Source organism: Corylus avellana, chromosome ca5, assembly GCF_901000735.1.
Source record: "Corylus avellana chromosome ca5, CavTom2PMs-1.0".
Taxonomy (NCBI): domain Eukaryota; kingdom Viridiplantae; phylum Streptophyta; class Magnoliopsida; order Fagales; family Betulaceae; genus Corylus; species Corylus avellana.
In genome coordinates this window covers 35,418,019-35,437,339 of record NC_081545.1, presented here as the reverse complement: position 1 = coordinate 35,437,339, position 19,321 = coordinate 35,418,019, and the positions used below count along the sequence as shown (strand labels likewise).

The 19,321-nt window shown below is 37.2% G+C and overlaps 3 protein-coding genes across 3 annotated transcripts in view; 2 read left to right on the top strand and 1 right to left on the bottom strand.

Annotated features, from left to right (window-relative positions):
- Window positions 1-424: 424 nt before the first annotated feature.
- LOC132183310 (uncharacterized) lies at window positions 425-3,410 on the bottom strand. Its single transcript, XM_059596719.1, has 8 exons — window positions 3,119-3,410; window positions 2,378-2,521; window positions 2,165-2,280; window positions 1,783-1,874; window positions 1,539-1,560; window positions 1,365-1,433; window positions 696-764; window positions 425-615 (listed from the first exon to the last, which is right to left on the bottom strand). Exons 1-8 carry the CDS (start codon window positions 3,327-3,329, stop codon window positions 535-537), a joined length of 804 nt encoding a protein of 267 aa, XP_059452702.1. The 5' UTR covers window positions 3,330-3,410; the 3' UTR covers window positions 425-534.
- Window positions 3,411-4,278: 868 nt separating this feature from the next.
- On the top strand, window positions 4,279-7,638 carry LOC132183309 (transcription termination factor MTERF5, chloroplastic). The gene is made up of 4 exons (XM_059596718.1): window positions 4,279-4,421; window positions 5,344-5,393; window positions 5,534-5,749; window positions 5,852-7,638. Exons 1-4 carry the CDS (start codon window positions 4,348-4,350, stop codon window positions 6,970-6,972), a joined length of 1,461 nt encoding a protein of 486 aa, XP_059452701.1. The 5' UTR covers window positions 4,279-4,347; the 3' UTR covers window positions 6,973-7,638.
- Window positions 7,639-9,213: 1,575 nt separating this feature from the next.
- The window catches only part of LOC132183307 (sister chromatid cohesion 1 protein 2), a 12,138-nt gene continuing 2,030 nt past the window's right edge, over window positions 9,214-19,321 (top strand). The window contains exons 1-12 of the mRNA XM_059596716.1: window positions 9,214-9,474; window positions 11,801-12,065; window positions 12,156-12,193; window positions 12,272-12,318; window positions 12,926-12,990; window positions 13,186-13,913; window positions 14,252-14,357; window positions 14,725-14,861; window positions 14,969-15,312; window positions 15,514-15,550; window positions 15,670-15,691; window positions 15,795-15,927. Of these exons, the coding sequence (XP_059452699.1) occupies window positions 9,348-9,474; window positions 11,801-12,065; window positions 12,156-12,193; window positions 12,272-12,318; window positions 12,926-12,990; window positions 13,186-13,913; window positions 14,252-14,357; window positions 14,725-14,861; window positions 14,969-15,312; window positions 15,514-15,550; window positions 15,670-15,691; window positions 15,795-15,927 (2,049 nt within the window). The 5' untranslated portion in view covers window positions 9,214-9,347. The remainder of the gene's footprint in view (window positions 9,475-11,800; window positions 12,066-12,155; window positions 12,194-12,271; window positions 12,319-12,925; window positions 12,991-13,185; window positions 13,914-14,251; window positions 14,358-14,724; window positions 14,862-14,968; window positions 15,313-15,513; window positions 15,551-15,669; window positions 15,692-15,794; window positions 15,928-19,321) is intronic.

The following is a 19,321-nucleotide window of genomic DNA, read 5'->3' as shown; positions in this document are numbered from 1 at the left end:
GATAAATTTGAAATGAGTAATGCAAAAAAATTATTTTTTTATCTCACAATTTTGACCAAATAGTTTTAACTTATCCATTGATTTTTTGTTTTTTGTTTTTATACAAACAATGATTGATTCAACGTTTGTTAGAATTGACTTGGGGCCCGTTTGGAATTGCGTTTGAGAGGCCTAAATGTGCTTTTAACACTCAAAAAATTCGTTTTAAGAAAAGCATACTCGTTTGGTAAAAAAAATGAAAAGCTTTTAAGGGTCCAAAAAGCTTAAAAATGGGCAAAAAGTACTTTTGGTAAAAACTTAAAAATGAAGCTTTTACCCAAAAGTTTTTTTTGACTTAAAAGCTCTATTTTTCAAACGCAATTTCAAACAGGCTCTTAAAGGCTCTTAAACGCATTAGTTGATTAGTTTGAATAAAAGTAAAACATGACAAAATCTCACTCATGGAATTGATCACCAAATATTTGATATTCAAAGGACTTTTTACTGATTTGAGATCTTAAAAGTCTGCGTACTCCTGCAAAGGAAATCCAGAACTCAGCCTCCAGTGATCTCCTTCTCCTTCGCCTTGCACATATCCTCTGCGGACTTGACAAATTTTTTGGTCAACTCGTCGATCTGAGAAAAGGAGAGAGGTTCAGAAAACACTACAAACATTGTAAAACTCATCAATTTATGTATCTGTGATTAGAACTCACTCCTTTCTCCAATCTCTTTATATCATCCTTAGGGGCATGTGAATACAATTTCTTCACTGTATCCATTGCCTGTAAAACCAACCAACAATCTGCTTAGGCACAATAAAGATTAAGAACATGGGAGCATTTCACAGCAATGCATAGAATACATTTGTATTCCCTATCTATAATAATGACGCTCCCATATTTAGACTCGTTGCCACACAAACTGCCTAACATTATTTTGGATGATCTTCTTGAATCTCTAGGAAAGAAGAAGAGGCCCTGGTCGAGCGGACCCGTGTATTTTGAAACTTTTAATGTTCCTTCTTTCTCTCTGCTCTTGCTCTGGCCTAGGAGTAGGGGTTCGGGTGGGCATGCCCTTGATTCTTTTCTTTCTCGTCCACGAACACTTGTCACAGGTACATTTCATTGTGAGCCCACCACAATAGACAACTAAAAATAAGGGGCTAGACATTTTGATAACTTTTGTTTACAGTAAACTAATGAATATATATAGTTTGTCTTGAGTTGTGTATCAATACTATAGTTTAGTCCTGCCCCAGCCCTGCTTGAAGATTATTTCATTGCGATCAAATTTACCCAAAGAAGAATCTATATTTCTCTAATAATACCCATGAAATATAAACATAGATAAGATTAGTCAAAAAAAAAAAGATACTGTTATACCTTCTGGCGAGCCCTTCTAATACTTTGTCGGGCGTCTTCGCAAGACTTGGCAACCACCTTACACACAGCCTTGTAAAAATGTCCAATGATATAAAACAGTAGCCATCACGGTGTAGAGACAAGAGGTAAAAGATGAAAAAATTTTAATGAAGGGAAAAGGCAATGATTGCTTACCTGTATATGCTCTTTCGTCAATCTGGTCATTGGAGAGCATAAAAAATGTAAATGAGTCGAGCAATATTCATCTAGATAGATTAAGATTTAACATGGCAAATAATTAAACAAAATTATTGAAATATAGCAGTAATTAAAACTATGATTATCACAAGTCAAAGATTTTTAAAATAGACATTATTAGCAAATGGGCTTCTTTGTGGACAAGGGAAGTGGCAGTATGAGATTAAACAGAATCACTTACGCTGGAATAACCGCAATCAACCGCTCACCATCTACTTTGGGGGCTAAGCCTAATGGAGATGCAACAATGGCACTCTCTAATTTTTTTAAGGTCTGCATAAAACAAGCACCACCACTGGAATGATTATTCTATACTGGAATGTTTAGCCATAAGTGTCTATCAGCATGTAGAAAAAAAGGGTGTTTAAATGAACCTAAGTTTCCAAAACTATTGGCTTAATGCAACTGATACATAAAAATTCCATCATAATAGATCAACAGATTTGAAGACCTAATCACAGACACGTGTTAATAAGAAATAGTTACACATGCTAATGAAGAAGAAAAGACAAGTATGGAAACCAACAGTAATAAACTCAATAAGCAGAGGTTTAGCTCATTACATTTGGATCATAAGGATTTACGGATAATGTTTTGGAATCCATGACTGAAACAACAGCTAAGTGACTCAAGGGCATCTTTACACCATCAATTTCTACAATAATGTGGTCAAGCATCCCTGTAGAGATATTCCACAGACAACCGTGTTAATAAATCAGACAACCAGAAAGAGAGAATAAACAAGCAACAAATAGCGATGGCATTGAGAAATGCACCTGGAGATGCCCTTCCTGTTCTTAGTTTGGTCAACTCTCCTGATAATGCACCTAGTGCCGCCTCCATCTGCGAGGCAGCATTTGCCTTAATAGTGGGTCCAATATCAGGGGAAACTTCAATAGTGCTTGCAGCATCATCATCCTCTAAAGGTGCAACCAAATCGGAAAAAAAGATTCAAATGTAAAGGGATAATGATGATAAATTTGCAAAAAGCTAGCATGTGTGTTGCGAAAAGTTATACAAATTGCAGTTATTCTTGCAAAAAGAATCACTTCTGCCAAGCTCACTTGGGTATTGCAATCAACAAAAATATGCGTCTAAAATACCTAAAACTCTCTCAACCAGCATACCAGCAATGGATCTTTATCTCATGGATTCACTTTTCATTTTCATTTTTTATAGCAGTTAAACGAAGTGCTCAATACAGAGAAATATCATAGGGATCTTCCAAAGCTACACAAGTAGAAATTCCTCTATAAGAATGGAACCCAACAAGGTATTAACAAAACGCGATCTGAAAAACGAATAAAACTCTTAGAAAGCCCAAAATTCATTCAATAGCGAGCCCGTGAATCTAACTCACAATGGATTTAAACATGTAGTATTATAATCACCAAATGCCAAGGCTCCGCCAAAAAAGATCATTATAACCCTTTACTCTCTCAGTCAAAAATAAAATCTCAAAGCATAAAAAATGGCTTATGTTGGGCATCAAAATAAACATAAACAATACTACTTACTAGATTTGCGTCCTTTGGCGAAGCCTCTGCGAGATTCTCTGAGGAAATAAACGGCCGAAAGAGTGAGAGTACTGTGATGAGTCTCGGAGCTCATGGCATTGTTAGAAGAGCAGCTGATCACTTGACGGAGCTCGCCGCCATGGAGGCCCGAGGAGCTTCGGAGGAGAAGGAGGTTTCGATTGGAGAATGCGCGTCTCAGAAAAATCGACATGGATCTAGCCTCTAGAGTTTCATGCTCTTCTTCTTCTTCCCCGAGTCTGATTCCTAGGGTTTTAGATTTTTGATAAACCCTGGGCTAGTTTTTTCTTCTTGGCTATGAAACGACGACGTGTGATAAGGAAAAGGCCCGAAAGCCCACGTGGACTTCACAGGTGAAAAGAGGCATATCATGAAATTGGACCGTATGGATGAATTTATCAAGCCCGGGCCACTACTCATAATTCATGGTTTTATACCGGCAAGATCAAATGCTATCAAGTTAGTTACATGTAAATAATGTTTCTTTTCACTTTTTGATAGGACAAAACTCTTTACATATAACTAATTCGATATTATCCAATTCATTTAAAGTGAAGAGGATCCTAATTCCATACTGCCCCGGCATACACCCCCAAATTGACATTATTATACTTGATGGGCCTTGTTGTTTGTCTTGCGTGGCCTTCCGACCCAAACATTTTGTATATGAAATAGATGGATAAAGTTTTTCTTTAAATTGAATTAAAATTATTTTAATTTGCTCTATTAAATTAATATGTCTTCATAGGATGTGGTTGTGTTATATGCATTTTTAAAAACAGGTGTGATTTGTGAATCATATTAGAAACATGTTATGGATAAATATCATAATAATAAACTGAATTAAGAAAAATTCATCATTCTAATTTGGGAAAAAATTATTATAAATAAAACGGATAAATATCAGAACAATAAACTGAGTTAAAAAAAAAAAAAAAATCATCATTCTAATTGGGAGGAAAATGATTATTAGATAAAACCCTGTCCGTGTGTTTGTAGTTGTACCACACAGTCAGAAGACAGGTCCAAAACTCAAAAGTTCGTTCAATCTCAACGGCACATTACACAGGCCCACCAAACGCGCCTGGTAGTTAAACGACGTCACTTCCCAATCCATAGGCGAGAAAAAGACCGCCCTTTTCCCACTCTTTCTCGGTTCTCACTTCTCACTCTGCCCTGCAAACCCTAATTTTTCCATTTTTTGATAGAAAATGAGAGCTTTCTGTGGAATCAGCTCTCCCGAGCAGCTCTCATTTCTGTCAAAAGGAACTTTCACTACCTCAAGGTACTTCACCCATGACCATTTCTCTGTTTTTATAGAGAAAGTTTTATTACGCGACTTCTTGACTAGAATATTCATATTTGTGTACCTGTTGCGTGGTTGGCTTATGTACATGTGAAATATGAGTTATTTGAGTGACGTTAAGAGGAAAAATTGATTGTTTTAACATGTATTTTTTCTCGTTTTCTACACCATCGGCTTGTGTATTGTTTCAATTGTTATAAACGTTCTTGTTTTGAAGCTAAATGTGTTACGGGTTTAATGGGGTTGTGCCAATTGTGATGAAAAATAATCCGATTAAGAGTATTATGCTGTATGGCTTAAGAAGCCCGCGTGTTAAAATTGATGAATATTATGCTAAATAAAGGATGATTTTGACAGGGGATGTGTAGATATCCTTTAGGAGAGTAATGCAAGCGAGTGATTTTGTGATATATGATGGTATTCTTTAGAGGTGATTCGACTTTCAGACACGTTCAAGGATGAGTCACACTGATGAAGTACTGCAATAGTGGTGAGGCGTAAGGAAAACCAAAGATGTTGTAGTCCAGCATTTGAAGTTCACAAATGTGTGTATGCATAGGATGGTAAAGAGATGGATTATATATTCAGGAGCCTCTTCCCTAATGCAAATGGGTTTCGATAGATAGGAAGTAGTAAGTAGGCGTAGGTTTTCTTATTAATTTATTTTTGAACTTTTTGGTATTTAAGCAGGGTGGGCAGGATGGTTGCTACCATATTTCCTTCAGTTGAGTTACTATAAATGTTTTAAATGATTGTAGTAGTTGTAGCAGCTGAAGCTACATTCTCTCACCCTTCCACAGCTCTCTCCCTTTGTATTTGTTCTTTTGTTTTTTGTTTTTTCTTTTCTTTTTCTCTTACCTGTTAAGTATGGAAATGCTGATTTTTGTTTTATCATATTCAGGACTCGACTTTCTTTTCCTGCAAAACTCTTCTTTTGCCAAGCAAAGTTCGGTAAGTCTTACATTTTCTTTCATGTGGCTTTTGCAGTGCTGTTTCAACCTCCACATAAGATTCAAAAAAAAACTTAGACATTTGAATTATCATTTTCTCTTTTACGATGTTAACATTATTTTTCTTGATATTATGGCTAGATGATTCTGGGACAGATGGGTCATTCAACTTGAAAGTGGTGCCTCCAGCCCTGTTAGCAGCAGAAAAAGAAGAAGCCAAGGCTGTTTTGACCTTGTTCTTAAAGAAACAAGGATTGAGCAATGCAGTTGCTTCAAGGACCATCAACAAGTCAGACATTTTCATTGACCACCTCGTCTCAAAGCTTCATTCTGTTCATAAATCTCGATATCTAGTAGGTTCGATTTCAACATATTATTGCTTCTCTCGAGCCACCGTTAACTTACTTTATTTTATTCTGAAGTGGATCCTTGTTAATCCAGTTCCCCTTGACATGGCAGGACGTGAACTTACAACCCTTGAGATCAGGGATGCTCTTAATCCTTACCTTGAAGCCCTTCTCGAAGAGCATGGGAACTTTATGGTAGATGTAGCGGAAAATTTTCCAAACCCACCTGTTAAAGAAAAAACAATTCTGCCAGTTTCTCAGCCCAATCCAACCCTTGACGCTAAGAAGCTAAAGGCCATATCTCGAGTGAGTGAGATAGACCCAGCTGGGAATCTCCGCCCTCAAGTTCTCTATCTCATAGAGCTTGGTATGGATCTTGAGCAGATCAAGGGAATTACGCAAAAGTACCCATCCTTTGCCTACTATAGCTTGGAGGGGAAAATCAAGCCAGTGGTTGAGTTTCTTCTTGATCTTGGGGTACCAAAATCAGATATTCCCACCATCCTCATCAAAAGGCCTCAGTTGTGTGGAATTAGTCTCTCTGAAAATCTTATACCCACCATGGCCTTCCTAGAGAATTTGGGTGTGGACAAGACAAAATGGGCAAAAGTGATATATCGCTTGCCACATCTTCTCACTTATAGCCAGGAGAAGGTTAAGATCACTGTGGAATTTCTTCATGAGATGGGCATCTCGGCAGAGAGCATTGGTAAGATTCTGACACGCAGCCCAAACATTATTAGCTACAGTGTTGAGGACAAGTTACGGCCAACTGCTGAGTACTTCTGTTCTTTGGGAGTTGATGTTGCTAATCTTCTCTATCGATCTCCACAGACTTTTGGTCTTAGTATTGAAGCAAATCTGAAGCCTGTGACAGAATTTTTCTTGGAGAGGGGATATAGTATTGAGGAAATTGGGACCATGATTTCGAGATATGGGACCTTATATACTTTTAGCTTGTCAGGGAATTTGATAACAAAATGGGAGTTCTTTTTGACCATGGATTATCCAAAACCAGAGCTCGTGAAATTCCCTCAATATTTTGGTTATAGTTTGGAAGAGAGGATTAAACCAAGGTATGCACGTATGAAGGAGTGTGGAGTTTCATTGCTGCTGAACCAGCTGCTTTCACTGTCATATGGTGACTTTGAGAAGGCTTTGGAAAAGAAAATGAAGAAAATGGAGAAAATGCTCCCTGACAAGGATAAGAGCAACAGCAGTTATGACCTTTGATCAGACAATGTACGATGAGACTTGTCGTGGAGGTGCAATTTCCAAGTCAAAGCAAATGTTGGTGCTCCTAAGTGGGCATTAGAACAGTATTGTGTCGGGGAAATTGGATCATGTAAACGAATTTACAGCTGCATTTGCAAACTCTGGGCATTTCAGTGCTGTTGTGAGCTTTAATCAAGTTTCAGAGTGCATGTTGGCGCATAACGCTGCACGCAGAAGGGTCGGAGACGCATCTGCCATCCTGTTCAGCTCGTGCTCTCCTCAAGGATCACCTGCTCAGTGGTCCCTGTATATTGACCAGGCTTTCTCCTTGCCATGCTCGATGATGAGGCATCGGGGAAGTATGTATGGAAGCAGAATGTTTGTCATTGAAATCAATCTGTTCTCAATTGCATAGCATGAGTTACTCCATTGCTTATTTCATTGGAAAGCATTTACTCCCCATATTTTGTTATATCTTTTATGTTGTTCTGGTCTATGTATACTCTTCCCGGGAGATAGCCTACTTCTGCATCTCTAGTTGCTGTATAATTGTATTGCTAAAATGGCCTTTTTTGTTGCTCAAAAAAGTGATTCTCCTGATTTTGTGATAATACCGTTATTCAGTTGCATGCAAACGATTGGTGTAAAAATTTTAGTGCTGGACTGCAAAGTAGACTTGAATGATATTTATTTTATGGCACAAGTTTTGTACAAACCAGTCTCAAAAAGTGAGATTTGTCCTTTAGCATGTAAGAAACACATGTTTTTTTAATAGCTCGAAGAACACGTTGCTTTTAGAGACTGATTAAAAATGAGTTTGTGGGAAATTTCTGTCATTTATTTTCCTTTTCTCTTCTATCAACAATATTGTTTGGGAAGCTAATTTTCAAGTAGGGCAAATCATTTTTAATACGACCTGCAAAGCCGCCACGAGTCTAATGCAAAATTAACTGGTCAGAGTTGATAGGTCTAATGCATTTAATTAAAAGGATTGAGTTAGAGTTTATTTATATAATCTTTTATTAATGTGTTAACATGATTTGAACTCAACATGCGACAATTATGATTAGCAATTTTTACATGATTTGTACATTTTAGACAAACTCAATGCAAAATTAATAAGTTAAAATTAAATAATTTAACTAATTTAATTAAATAAATCGAATTAAAATTAATTTGTATGATTTTTTACTTTGACACTTAACAAACCCGGCACGATGTTACAAATTAGCAAGTTCTTTTTGATCATTTTGATTGTACTGGGCGGAGAGCCAGTGATTTTTGTCATCCTTGGGCCTTGGGTGAAGTTGTCGTGGTCAAATTCTGGACAATTATTGTCGTTCTACTTGAAAGATATGGAGGATTGACACGTTGCTTGGGCAATACACGTGTCAAGTAGTGGATTGCGGTAAAAAAGGAGACTTTTTACTATTGCCTCTGTCTACTACAGAGCACTCACGCCGCGGGCATTATCCAACACCAACAACACGTCAACACCCATTCTATTTTGCTGTTGGTTAATCTAAATATCCTTTTTTGTTTTCCCCTCTCTCTCTCTCTCTCTCTCTGTCTCTCTGTCTATGAAGTTCCATTCTATTTTTAATCCCCCAATTTTATTTTCAGTTTTAAGTTTATAAAATCTTTATTTTTAATTAAAAGAAATCATTGCTTTGGCCATATTTTCCATAAATAGTTCAACAACGCAAATTCAATCAATAATTTAGCAAAATTATGTACACTAATATATAGTAAAAAATATAATTAAGGTATAATATTGCCTGAAAGACTAATTTTATTTAGAAGACTATGTCCAACTGCCATATAACTTAATGGTTTAAGAGTAAAAATCAGGTTTTTTTTGTTTTTTTTTTTTTAACAAATGTTGATCTAGGAATTGATTTTTATTATAATATTATCCAATTATATAACAATTATGCATGAATCTACTAAATAACTCTTGTCTCAAATAGTAATATAGTAATTTATTTTTTAAAATAAGTAATATAATAACTCTCAACCTATTTGAGGCAAGTTGGGTGTCGCTTTTCAGGAACTGAAGAGAGCTGCCAACTTAAAAAAAAAATAAATAAATAAAATAAAAGGAGGCTTACAAATAATAGTTTGAAACAAGTACAAATAATTGTTTTTTTCCTTTTTTTTTTTAAAAAAATCATCAATATTTAATTCACAATTATTTCCTTCCGTTTATATATATATAAAAAAAAGAAAAATTCCTTCTGTTTTTGGGTCTGAGGCTTGCAGCGCACTGCAGTCGACCGTTTCGTATAAGCATCCCTTGCATTCTCAACAAGCAGAAGCATTTTCAGCAATGTTTTGAATTTCAGAATCAGAACCAAAGCGAAAGATAAGAGAGAGACAAAAGAGAAAGGAGTATGTTCTACTCGCAGTGTCTTCTTTCAAGCAAAGGAGGGCCTTTAGGCGCCATATGGGTTGCTGCTTACTTCTTCAAAAAGCTCAAGAAGGCTCAAGTTACTGAGACTGACATCTCCTCCTCCGTTGGTTCGTCTTCTTTTCTCTTCAGCTTTTGTATATGCTTGTGCTTATCTACGCATATTATACATATACACACTGACTTTTATCTTCCATATTGGGTTTGGCTTTTGCCTTTTGACTTTTGAGGGGGGAAATAAGAGAGAAATTGCAGCATATTCATTCGTATTTAAAATTTAGCTTTAAACTCTGTCGTTATCTCCCTCATTTGTGTTAGCTGCTGTATCTTTTCTTTCTTATATTTGAACAAGAATGTGGGTGTTGTTCGGACGCAACAGGCTTTTCTTCCTCCTCCTTTTTGGGGTTTGGCTCATCTGGGTGCTTATGAGATGTATAAAAAATTGCTTTATTTACATGGGTATATTAAATAATGGCTGAATCAGCTTAAACCCATTTGGGGGGTTCTTCTAAAAATTTGATTTTTTTTTTTTAAACTTTTTTCTCTGGCTATAAAGTGCAACCATTGTGTGACCTAGTTTGAGGTTTTGTTCCTTGTTGACTACAATAAAAAATCACCCATCCGTGGATATCGTTCTGAGTAGTAGAGCAGTGCAATTTTGTAAGTTGCTCGTATTCACTGGCTGTAGGTATTAGATAATCTGGCCGTTGAGAATTTAAGCTGGACAGTGGCTTTGGTCTTGACTCTATCCCACGTTCTTTTTTAGAGTAATAATTTTAATCGCAATTTTCTGAGCCAAGAATTTCTTGTTAGGTTCTATGTCCTGTTCCTTATAATTGATTATAATTAATTTAGTTCAGACAAAAGAAGGCAGTTCACTTTAAGAACAAAGTAAAAATTTATGGTTTGGCATTCAAATTATAGTGTCAAATTGGAGAAAGTTGACATGGGAAACTATAACTTTAGAGTTCCAGCTGGAGAAGTGGAAGTGGAAAATCTACAGGAACATGGAATAGGAGAGGTTTTTTTTTTCACAAATATTGCTACAAATTTTTGGTGAACCTATTATAGACCGCCAATTTGGCCATCATATCATTGGAGCTAAGTTCAACCTAATTAACTAGTGAGCCCAAATTCTTGGACTCAGGCTCTGCGTGTTGCTAAACCTTAAAAGGTTTAGGTTAACAAGCTATTTTGGTACCTATGCTTTGGACCATTATCAAATAGCTACTTTGATAACGGTCCAAAGCACAGGTACCAAAATAGCATTTAACCCAAATTGTTAATGTATTAAGTGGCAAACAATTAGTTTGAGGTAAGTATAAAAGATCATTTAAGTCATCGATTAAGCTAAAGAATTGATAACATGTCTCGGTATTCATCAATATAAAGGGTTTAATGTCTGCCTACCTTTCGTGATTCATAGCCAAGTATGGGGCTGGAAAATATTTGGTTGTGATCAACCAAAAGGGAAAAAATAAATTTATCAAAAATTTCATGGTAGAAAACTTCTAGTTGAGCTGATGAGACTCCATTCTGCAGCCTCAGTGAAATAAGCTAAATAGTCATGAACTCATAAAAAACTTTTTCAGCAATTAGTCTGAACTAAAGGTCTACATCTTGTTCATGTGACAAGCATATAATCTACATACTGAAGACTAGAACACCCTAGGCATGTTGAGAGCATCATTTTGGGAAACATAGATACTAATTTGATTGGCATTTCAGTCAGGTGAATATGTATCTTTTTTTATTGACTTTCTGCTGCTGAGGAAAAGGCTTAAATTGTCAACTACGATGAAAAATGGTATTTGACTGGAATTATAGGCTTGGTGTTGACAAAGATGGTAATAGCTATGGTAGTTTTGATGGCAGCATAGGTGGTGGCATGGCAGGTGGTGATTTTGATGATGGCAAAATAAGAACTATATGGCTTGGGATAGTGGTGTCTGTGGCAGTCATAGTGGAATATACAAAAGAAAAAATGTTCGAAATTGTGGTTACATTTCAGAGGTGATGATGTTTGCAGTATAGTGGTGATTTTAACCGTGGTGTAGTGGTAATGATGATGGTAATCAGCATGAGTAAAAATCTCAATAACGGCCTTTGGAAATTCAATATCTGAAAAAAAATGTTTGAAAGGTGAATTAACAATTTTGTTTCTTATTTGTCTGATTTCAAGGTTAAGAAAAGTACTTTTATGGCTTTTTCATGGAGTGGCAGTTGGCCAAAAATGAAAAGTGAGTCTTATTTACGGGAGATCATTACTGTCAGAATTATATGCGTTGAATTTCCTTACACGTCAAAGTTGATCTAACATGTAAAATTAGTCTGTCTTTTTGTTTTGGAAGTAATGGTTACTGTCACTTTGTATCTCTTAACTTTGGATTTCTAATCATCCTGTCCCATTATTTCCTATTTTTTTGCTTCACACAGATAAAATTTTGCAAGATGAGCTGAATGTTTTCACATATAGAGTGCTGGCCTACCTGCTTCTAGGTGTTGTGAGAGTATACTCAAAAAAAGTTGAATATTTGTTTAATGACTGCCATAAGGTGCTAGTAAAGATCAATGACTTTGTGGTTAGTACAAAAGATAATTTACCAGTGGAAACCTTGCGCGCACCTTATTTCTCTATTACTCTACCGGAAAGGTTTGAACTTGATGCTTTTGATCTAGAGATCCTTGATGATGTTAGTGGGTAAGCTATCCGGTTAAAAAATTGATTGGTTGAGGTTATCTGTCTCTGTTTTGATCAACTTATAATATATTATGTTTTCTTACTTCCCAGAGGTAATGTGGTGCCACGTGAAGACATAACTCTGAAAGGTTTTAAATCTCCTTCAAATTTCAAGTACTTTTTACTTTGCTTGTATTCGTTTATATATTTCTTGTGATATGGAACAGATGGTGCATGGAAAAAAGAGGGAATATGGCAGTACTCTTTTGACAAGGTATGTCCCAGTCATGTTGACGGATAAAATGCTACAGTTGTCCTTTGTAACGTCTCACCAGATACGTCCATGCATAAGTTTATGGGTGAAATTTGTTTGTTTTTTGTTATTATATTTTTACGTTAATATATAATTTTTTCTTCTGAAGCATGATATGCTTCCCTGGCTAACAAGGACTCATTGTCTTATTCTTTATAAACATCAATACAAAAGGACATTGCTAATCAATATGATATGACAGCGTCGTTTATGCAGCAATTCCCATATACTGAAATGCGAGCTGCATGTAGTTTTATCCTCTCTGAACCTGAGTGATTATTAATCTACAACCTGATGAGTTTGACACTGTTATAATGATCTGGACCCAGGGTGGGTGGAAACCTATAGATCAAAGAATTTATCAGGCCAAATAATTACTCTATCTTGGGCATTAGATTATGTTCATGGTTACTCCCCAAAAAAAAAAACCCAAAATTTTCACATCTTGTTCAATTTTTTTTAAAAAAAACCATACAGTCTCAATGACCTATAAGCAGTTATAATGACTTTGCTATCTTTGTTTCATTAGAGATATGTACTTAAAATGCTGGTTTTTGTGGTTTTGCAGTATCATTATGAGGAGATTGCTGTCTTTGACAGTAATTACTGCACTGATTTCACTTTGGCCGACAAGTACGTAAATCATACCCCATCCTTTTCTTTTCTTTTCTTTTCCCTTTTTTTTTTTTTTTCACTCTTTCTCGTGAATTTCATGTGTATACATGTCTGTTCGTATGTAAGGGTTGCTCAAGTTTTATAAAACTTCTTGCTTTATATTCTTTTTGTGGCGTTCTCTCTCTCTAAATAATAAAATAACTCTTGTTGCAGTCTATTGTTGGGCCCGATGGACATTGATGTGGAATTAAGCACATTACATGATCTAACCAACTTAGAAGCACAAACAGAGAACCTTCAACACAAAAGGTTCTCTCAAGCAGAATGTGTTGACCTTGAAACATTTTGTGAAGTTGAGGAAGAACCTACAGATCCTTTTGAATCATTAGGTGAAGATCATCAGACTGAGGGAGTGCAGATAAAGGTTCCAGTAGCAGCACCATTTGAAGACAAAATACCTGGAGAAGCAAGCACAGGGAAGCATCAAGACAGTAGGCTATCTCAAGAAGGATGTGTGAACCTTGAGACATTTTGTGGCATTGACGGAGAATCTGTAGATTATGTTAATCTATCTGGTGAAGGTCATCAAATTGATGGAGAGCGAACAAAGATTCTTGAATTGGGACAATCAGAAAACAAAATGCACCAGGTCATTACAAAAACTTATGATCTATGCGACTTAGAAACAAGCACAGAGAAGCTTCAAGTTGATAAATTCTCTCAAGGAGAATGTATGGACCTTGATACATTTTGTGGGGCCATGGAGGAATCTCCAAAACTTGTTAGACAATATAATGCAGGGCATCATAATGAGTCAGAGTCAATAAAGTTCCCAACTCTGACATCATCAGAAAATAGGAAGTGTCAGATTAATATTAAAGAGCGTCCACCGGCCATTATGCTTGATGGGACTCCTCCATCCAAGTTTCCAGATGCATCAGGTGCAAATACTCAAGATAGGGTTTTAAATTATGTTTCTCGTCACCTCTTGAAAAATAGACATTGGTAGAATTGTTTATCAACTATATCCTTGATGATTCATGCTTTTTCCTGTGTACTTAGGGGCGCTTTACGCTTTTAACGAGATTGGTTTATTAATTATCTAAAAAAATTATTTCTTAATCAGAAAGGCAAAGTTGTTATTGCTTAATAAGACAGTGAGAGACTTCTTATTTTATGCGTTGCAGAACTTGCAGTTCAAAGTTGCAACTGTATATTATTAAATGGGTTATTGTCCTTAACAAGATTGTCCTTACTTGCAATTCTTCCCTCAACGCAGTTGTTTCTACACCAGGGTTTATTCGTACACCAGCTGCTAGGGAGCGAGCTCGGATTTCAAGGAAAAGAAAATGTTTAATTGATGAGACCATAGTGTTGCCCAATGCGTAAGTACTGTTACCTCAAGTTTAACTCGATACGTGTTCATATTTGGTGGTGTTCATAAATAAAAGCATGGTGTATACTAATTGTCTATTTCTGTCATTTTGTTGATATGGCTGTTAATTTATGACCCTATTAAGAGCTATATTATGGATGATAGAACTTGTGAACAATTTAGCCATCAATATCATTAAACAGCTTTATTTTTTTATTTATGAATTTATTTAATCTCAATATCATCATTTTGAACATAAGATTTTAATTAAAATGGACAGAAATGTAGAAGGTCTGAGAAAAATTTAAAAAGAAAAAAAAAAAAGAAAAAAAGAAGAGAACTAAAGGCATATGCTATGCCATGTTAAACTTTTACAGGGTACTTAGGCAGAGCATACATGATGCAAGTGATTTAGTTTCTAAACGAAGAAAATCTCCTCGTAATGCTCTAGCTGCATGGAAAGCTTCTCGAATTTCCATTCTCCCGCAGGGTTTCTTAGAGCCTTTGATCCCTTGTAAGTTTGCTATAACCATTTTCTCTGTGGTTCAATTGCTGTGCTATCTTTTTCTCTTTTAAAAATGAATAATTGTTGTGCTATCTTTACTCAATGTACATCGGTAGGTATTTCATCAGAGCTTAGATCTCTCTTTTACACAAAGAAATTGAAGATTCTAGAATCTGCTGCAACCATGGACAAGCCTAAGAAGTTAGATATGCCAGAATCTCCTTCTGTGGGTGGATCAGAGAAAATTGCAGAATCGTCTACTGTGGATAGATCAGAGCAAATTGGTCTCGCTCCAGAAACACCTGTTAAGCATCCAACATCGATAAGATCATTTGAAAGCCCAAATGATGCTAAAATTCCTAACTCAGAGGGAGTACGGCCTGCAATTTCATTTGGAAGTGTTGAGCCGGAACCATCTCCATGCAAGGATCAAGAACTTGATCTCTGTCTAATGAATGAGGTGAAATAATGATCATTACGGGGTAGCCTTAAAATTACATGAAGAATTATCTTGATATGAGTAGTTTGAACTCTACCAAGTCTAGAGGACCCAATAAGGGTGGATATTTTTTCAATAGCATGTTTTCTATTTCTGGAGTTGAATATGCATGTTTGATAACTGACTCATATTTTGTTTATTTATACATGTGTTTTGTCTCAGGAGATATATTCATGTGGAGCAGAGAACGCGGAACTCTGTGAGAACTATCCCAAATTTATTCCAATATTTAACATTGTTTAATAGTTTGGCTGGTTTTAGATTTAATACTGTGCTAATCTATCTTGCAATCTCATATGGATCTTATTTTTATTGTAGATGGATGGTCAGACAGAACCAGGTAAGATGGATTGCACTCCTTCAATTTTCTCTCTTGGTGAATATCAATTCTCAATGGTTCTTTGTAAAATTTGGTTTCAACTTGTTAAGTTTGTGATCTACAGAATAGCAACAAGGTGCTTGCACAAAAATTTCCTAAATCGGAAAAAGGGAAGAGAGGAGGAAGTAGTGAGCATACGGAGGATTTTGGAAGGAAGAACCAAGAAAGAAAGTGCAAGGCTATTCTATGAGATACTGGTATGTCCTACATGTCCTTGTGAATCATTTACTGACAAATTCCCAGGGTCTGTGCCTGCAATATACTGCTTTTCGATTGTTATTTCATTTTTAATGGTAATTTGAAATTGTCCCTGCCTGAAATCTATACTTCAGTTGCTTGCTTACTTTAAACAGTACTGATTAGGCTTTTGACTGACCAAATTTTCCCTGGAGAGAGAGAGAGGTTACACACAATTTCAGTAAGATATTTTTGTCATTTGTTTGAACTAGTGGCTCATATTAGAACACTAGTGAAATGCCAAGTAGACGGGAACAGAGTGAACGTTGCGACGTTCACTGAGTGAGTATTTTGGGGATTTCTAAAATATGTCCGTATAATTAGAGCTTAGGGCCCCTTGTGGAGGTAATAAGAGCTTTAAATTTCAAAATATGTGGCTTAAAGCTGAAGGCTTTGTTGATAAGGTTAGCTCTTGGTGGGGAACTTATTCATTTGAGGGTTTACCTAGTTTTGTGCTTGCAAAAAAATTGAAATCTCTCAAATTGGATTTGAAAAAGTGGAATGAGGAGGAGTTTGGGGACATTGGGAGAAAGAAAAAGGAGCTATTGGGAGGTATTCAAGAGTTGGATGAATTGGCAGAGGAAAGAGGGTTAGCACAGGAGGAAAAGGTCCGAAAGGTGGATATGGTGAGAGAATTGGAGAACACCTTGCTTTGTGAAGAAATCCATTGGCGTCAAAAATCAAGAACTTTGTGGCTCAAGGAGGGGGACCGCAATACTCGTTTCTTTCACAAGATGGCAAACTCTCACCGCAGGTACAATCGTGTGGAAGAGTTGCGTATTAATGGTGTTCTTTCCGATGATCCAGCTGAGGTAAAAGCTCACATTGTGAGTTATTATCAAAGATTATACACGGAACAAAGCACGTGGCGACCTAGAATGGACAACCAGCCTTTTTTATCCATAGATGAGGAGGATAATAGGTGGTTGGAAAGAGATTTTGAGGAAAAGGAAGTTTGGGAGGTGGTTAAAGGCATGGATGGTGATAAGGCTCCGGGTCCAGATGGTTTCTCCATGGCTTTTTTTCAAGCCTGCTGGGGTGTTGTCAAACATGATGTCATGGCGGTTTTTGCCGAGTTCCATCGTAGACGGCAATTGGTGAGGAGCTTGAATGCAACTTTTATTTCCTTGATCCCAAAAAAGGCAGATGCGGTGGAGATGAAGGATTTTCGGCCTATTAGTTTGGTGGGAGGGGTGTACAAAATTGTTTCTAAGGTTCTTGCTATCAGGATGAGAACTGTGTTGGGTAAGATCATATCATACTCTCAAAATGCTTTTATTGGGGGCCGCCAAATCCTAGATTCAGTCCTTATTGCAAATGAAAGTGTGGATAGTCGCATGAAGTCAGGGGTGCCCGGTGTTCTTTGCAAATTAGATTTGGAGAAGGCCTACGATCATGTGAATTGGGACTTTGTGTTGTATTTGCTGCGTAGGTGTGGGTTTGGTGAGAGGTGGAGGGCGTGGATGGAGTGGTGTATTACTTCGGTAAGGTTTTCCATTCTTGTGAATGGTTCTCCGGAAGGCTTTTTTAATAGCTCAAGGGGAATTCGGCAAGGGGATCCCCTTTCTCCGTTACTTTTTGTGCTGGTTATGGAGGCCTTGAGTAAGATGGTGAATGTGTCGGTTGAACAAGGCTTTTTGACTGGTTTTTCGGTGGGAAATAGGGGGTTATCGGAGTTAGTGGTTTCTCACTCTTTATTTGCTGATGACACATTGATTTTCTGTGAAGATTCTATCGAGCAAATCCGGTATGTGCGTCTCATTCTTCTATGTTTTGAAGCTGTGTCGGGCTTGAGAGTGAATCTTGGTAAATCTAAAATTGTGGCTATTGGTGAGGTGGAGAACATAGGGGTTTTAGCTAATATTCTTGGGTGTAGTGTTGCCGACTTGCCGATGAAGTATTTGGGTCTCCCTCTTGGGGCGGGGCATAAGGATAAGGTTATGTGGAATGATGTGATCGAAAAAATGGAGCGACAGATGGCAGGTTGGAAGAGAATGTATCTCTCTAAAGGAGGCCGTTTAACTCTCATTAAGAGTACGCTCTCTAATCTTCCGACTTACTTTTTGTCTCTGTTTCCAATTCCTATAAGTGTAGCTAAAAGACTTGAGAAAGTACAAAGAGACTTCCTATGGGGAGGGATGGGAGAAGAGCATAAGCTACATCTTGTAAATTGGGATCAAGTCTGTCGTCCCCTTCGGTATGGTGGGCTTGGCATTCGTAAGTTGCATCATTTTAATCAAGCGCTTCTGGGTAAATGGCTTTGGAGATATGCTAATGAGAGTGAGGCTCTATGGTATAAGGTCATCAAAGCTAAATATGAAGATCAGGAGGGTGGTTGGTGCACAAAGGAGGTTTCGGGTTCCCATGGTGTGGGTTTATGGAAGCACATTAGGCAAGGTTGGAATTTTTTTGCCAAAGGTATTCATTATGAGGTGGGGGTGGGTTCAAAAGTTCGCTTTTGGCATGATATCTGGTGTGGGGACTCCTCTTTGAAGCATGCTTTCCCGTCTTTGTACAGCATAGCCAGACATAAAGAAGCTTGGGTGAAGGATAACTTTATTTGGAGGAATGGGGTTGTCGAATGGAATGTCATTTTTGTGAGGTCGGTTCAGGATTGGGAGATGGATTTGATTTCCTCCTTTTTTGACCGGTTGTATTCGTACAAGATATCCTTAGGTTCTATGGATTGTATTCGATGGTCTTCGTCTAAGAAAGGCAATTTTGAGGTTAAGTCCCTCTTCAAGGCCTTGTCCAAATGTGATCATGAATTGTTTCCTTGGAAGAGCATTTGGCGGACAAAGGTGCCATTGCGAGTGGCTTTTTTCGGGTGGACCGCGGCCTTAGGCAAAATTTTGACTCACGACACCCTGCGGAAGAGGAACATAGTGGTAGTGGAATGGTGTTGTATGTGCAAGAAGAATGGAGAGTCGGTTGATCATCTTCTTCTCCATTGCGAGATTGCAAGTGTTCTTTGGCATAATATTTTTGATCGGTTTGGGCTGTTTTGGGTCATGCCTCGCAAGGTGAGGGGCTTGTTCGATTGTTGGTGGTCGGGAGGAAGTTCTCGAAGCGCGGTAGTGTGGAAGATGATCCCTTTGTGTCTTATGTGGTGTATTTGGAATGAAAGGAATGCTAGATGCTTTGAAAACTCCACTAGGAATATAGAGGATTTGACTCATTTTTTCCTCTTTACCTTGTATTCCTGGACGGCCGCTTGGCTAGCTCCTATAGGAATTAGCTTCTCTGATTTTCTTGTTCATTTTTCTCCCTCTTAGGCGCTCTCTTGTATACTTCCCGTGTATATGGGTTGCGCCCCTCTGCGCTCTTTTATATCATATTTACTTATCAAAAAAA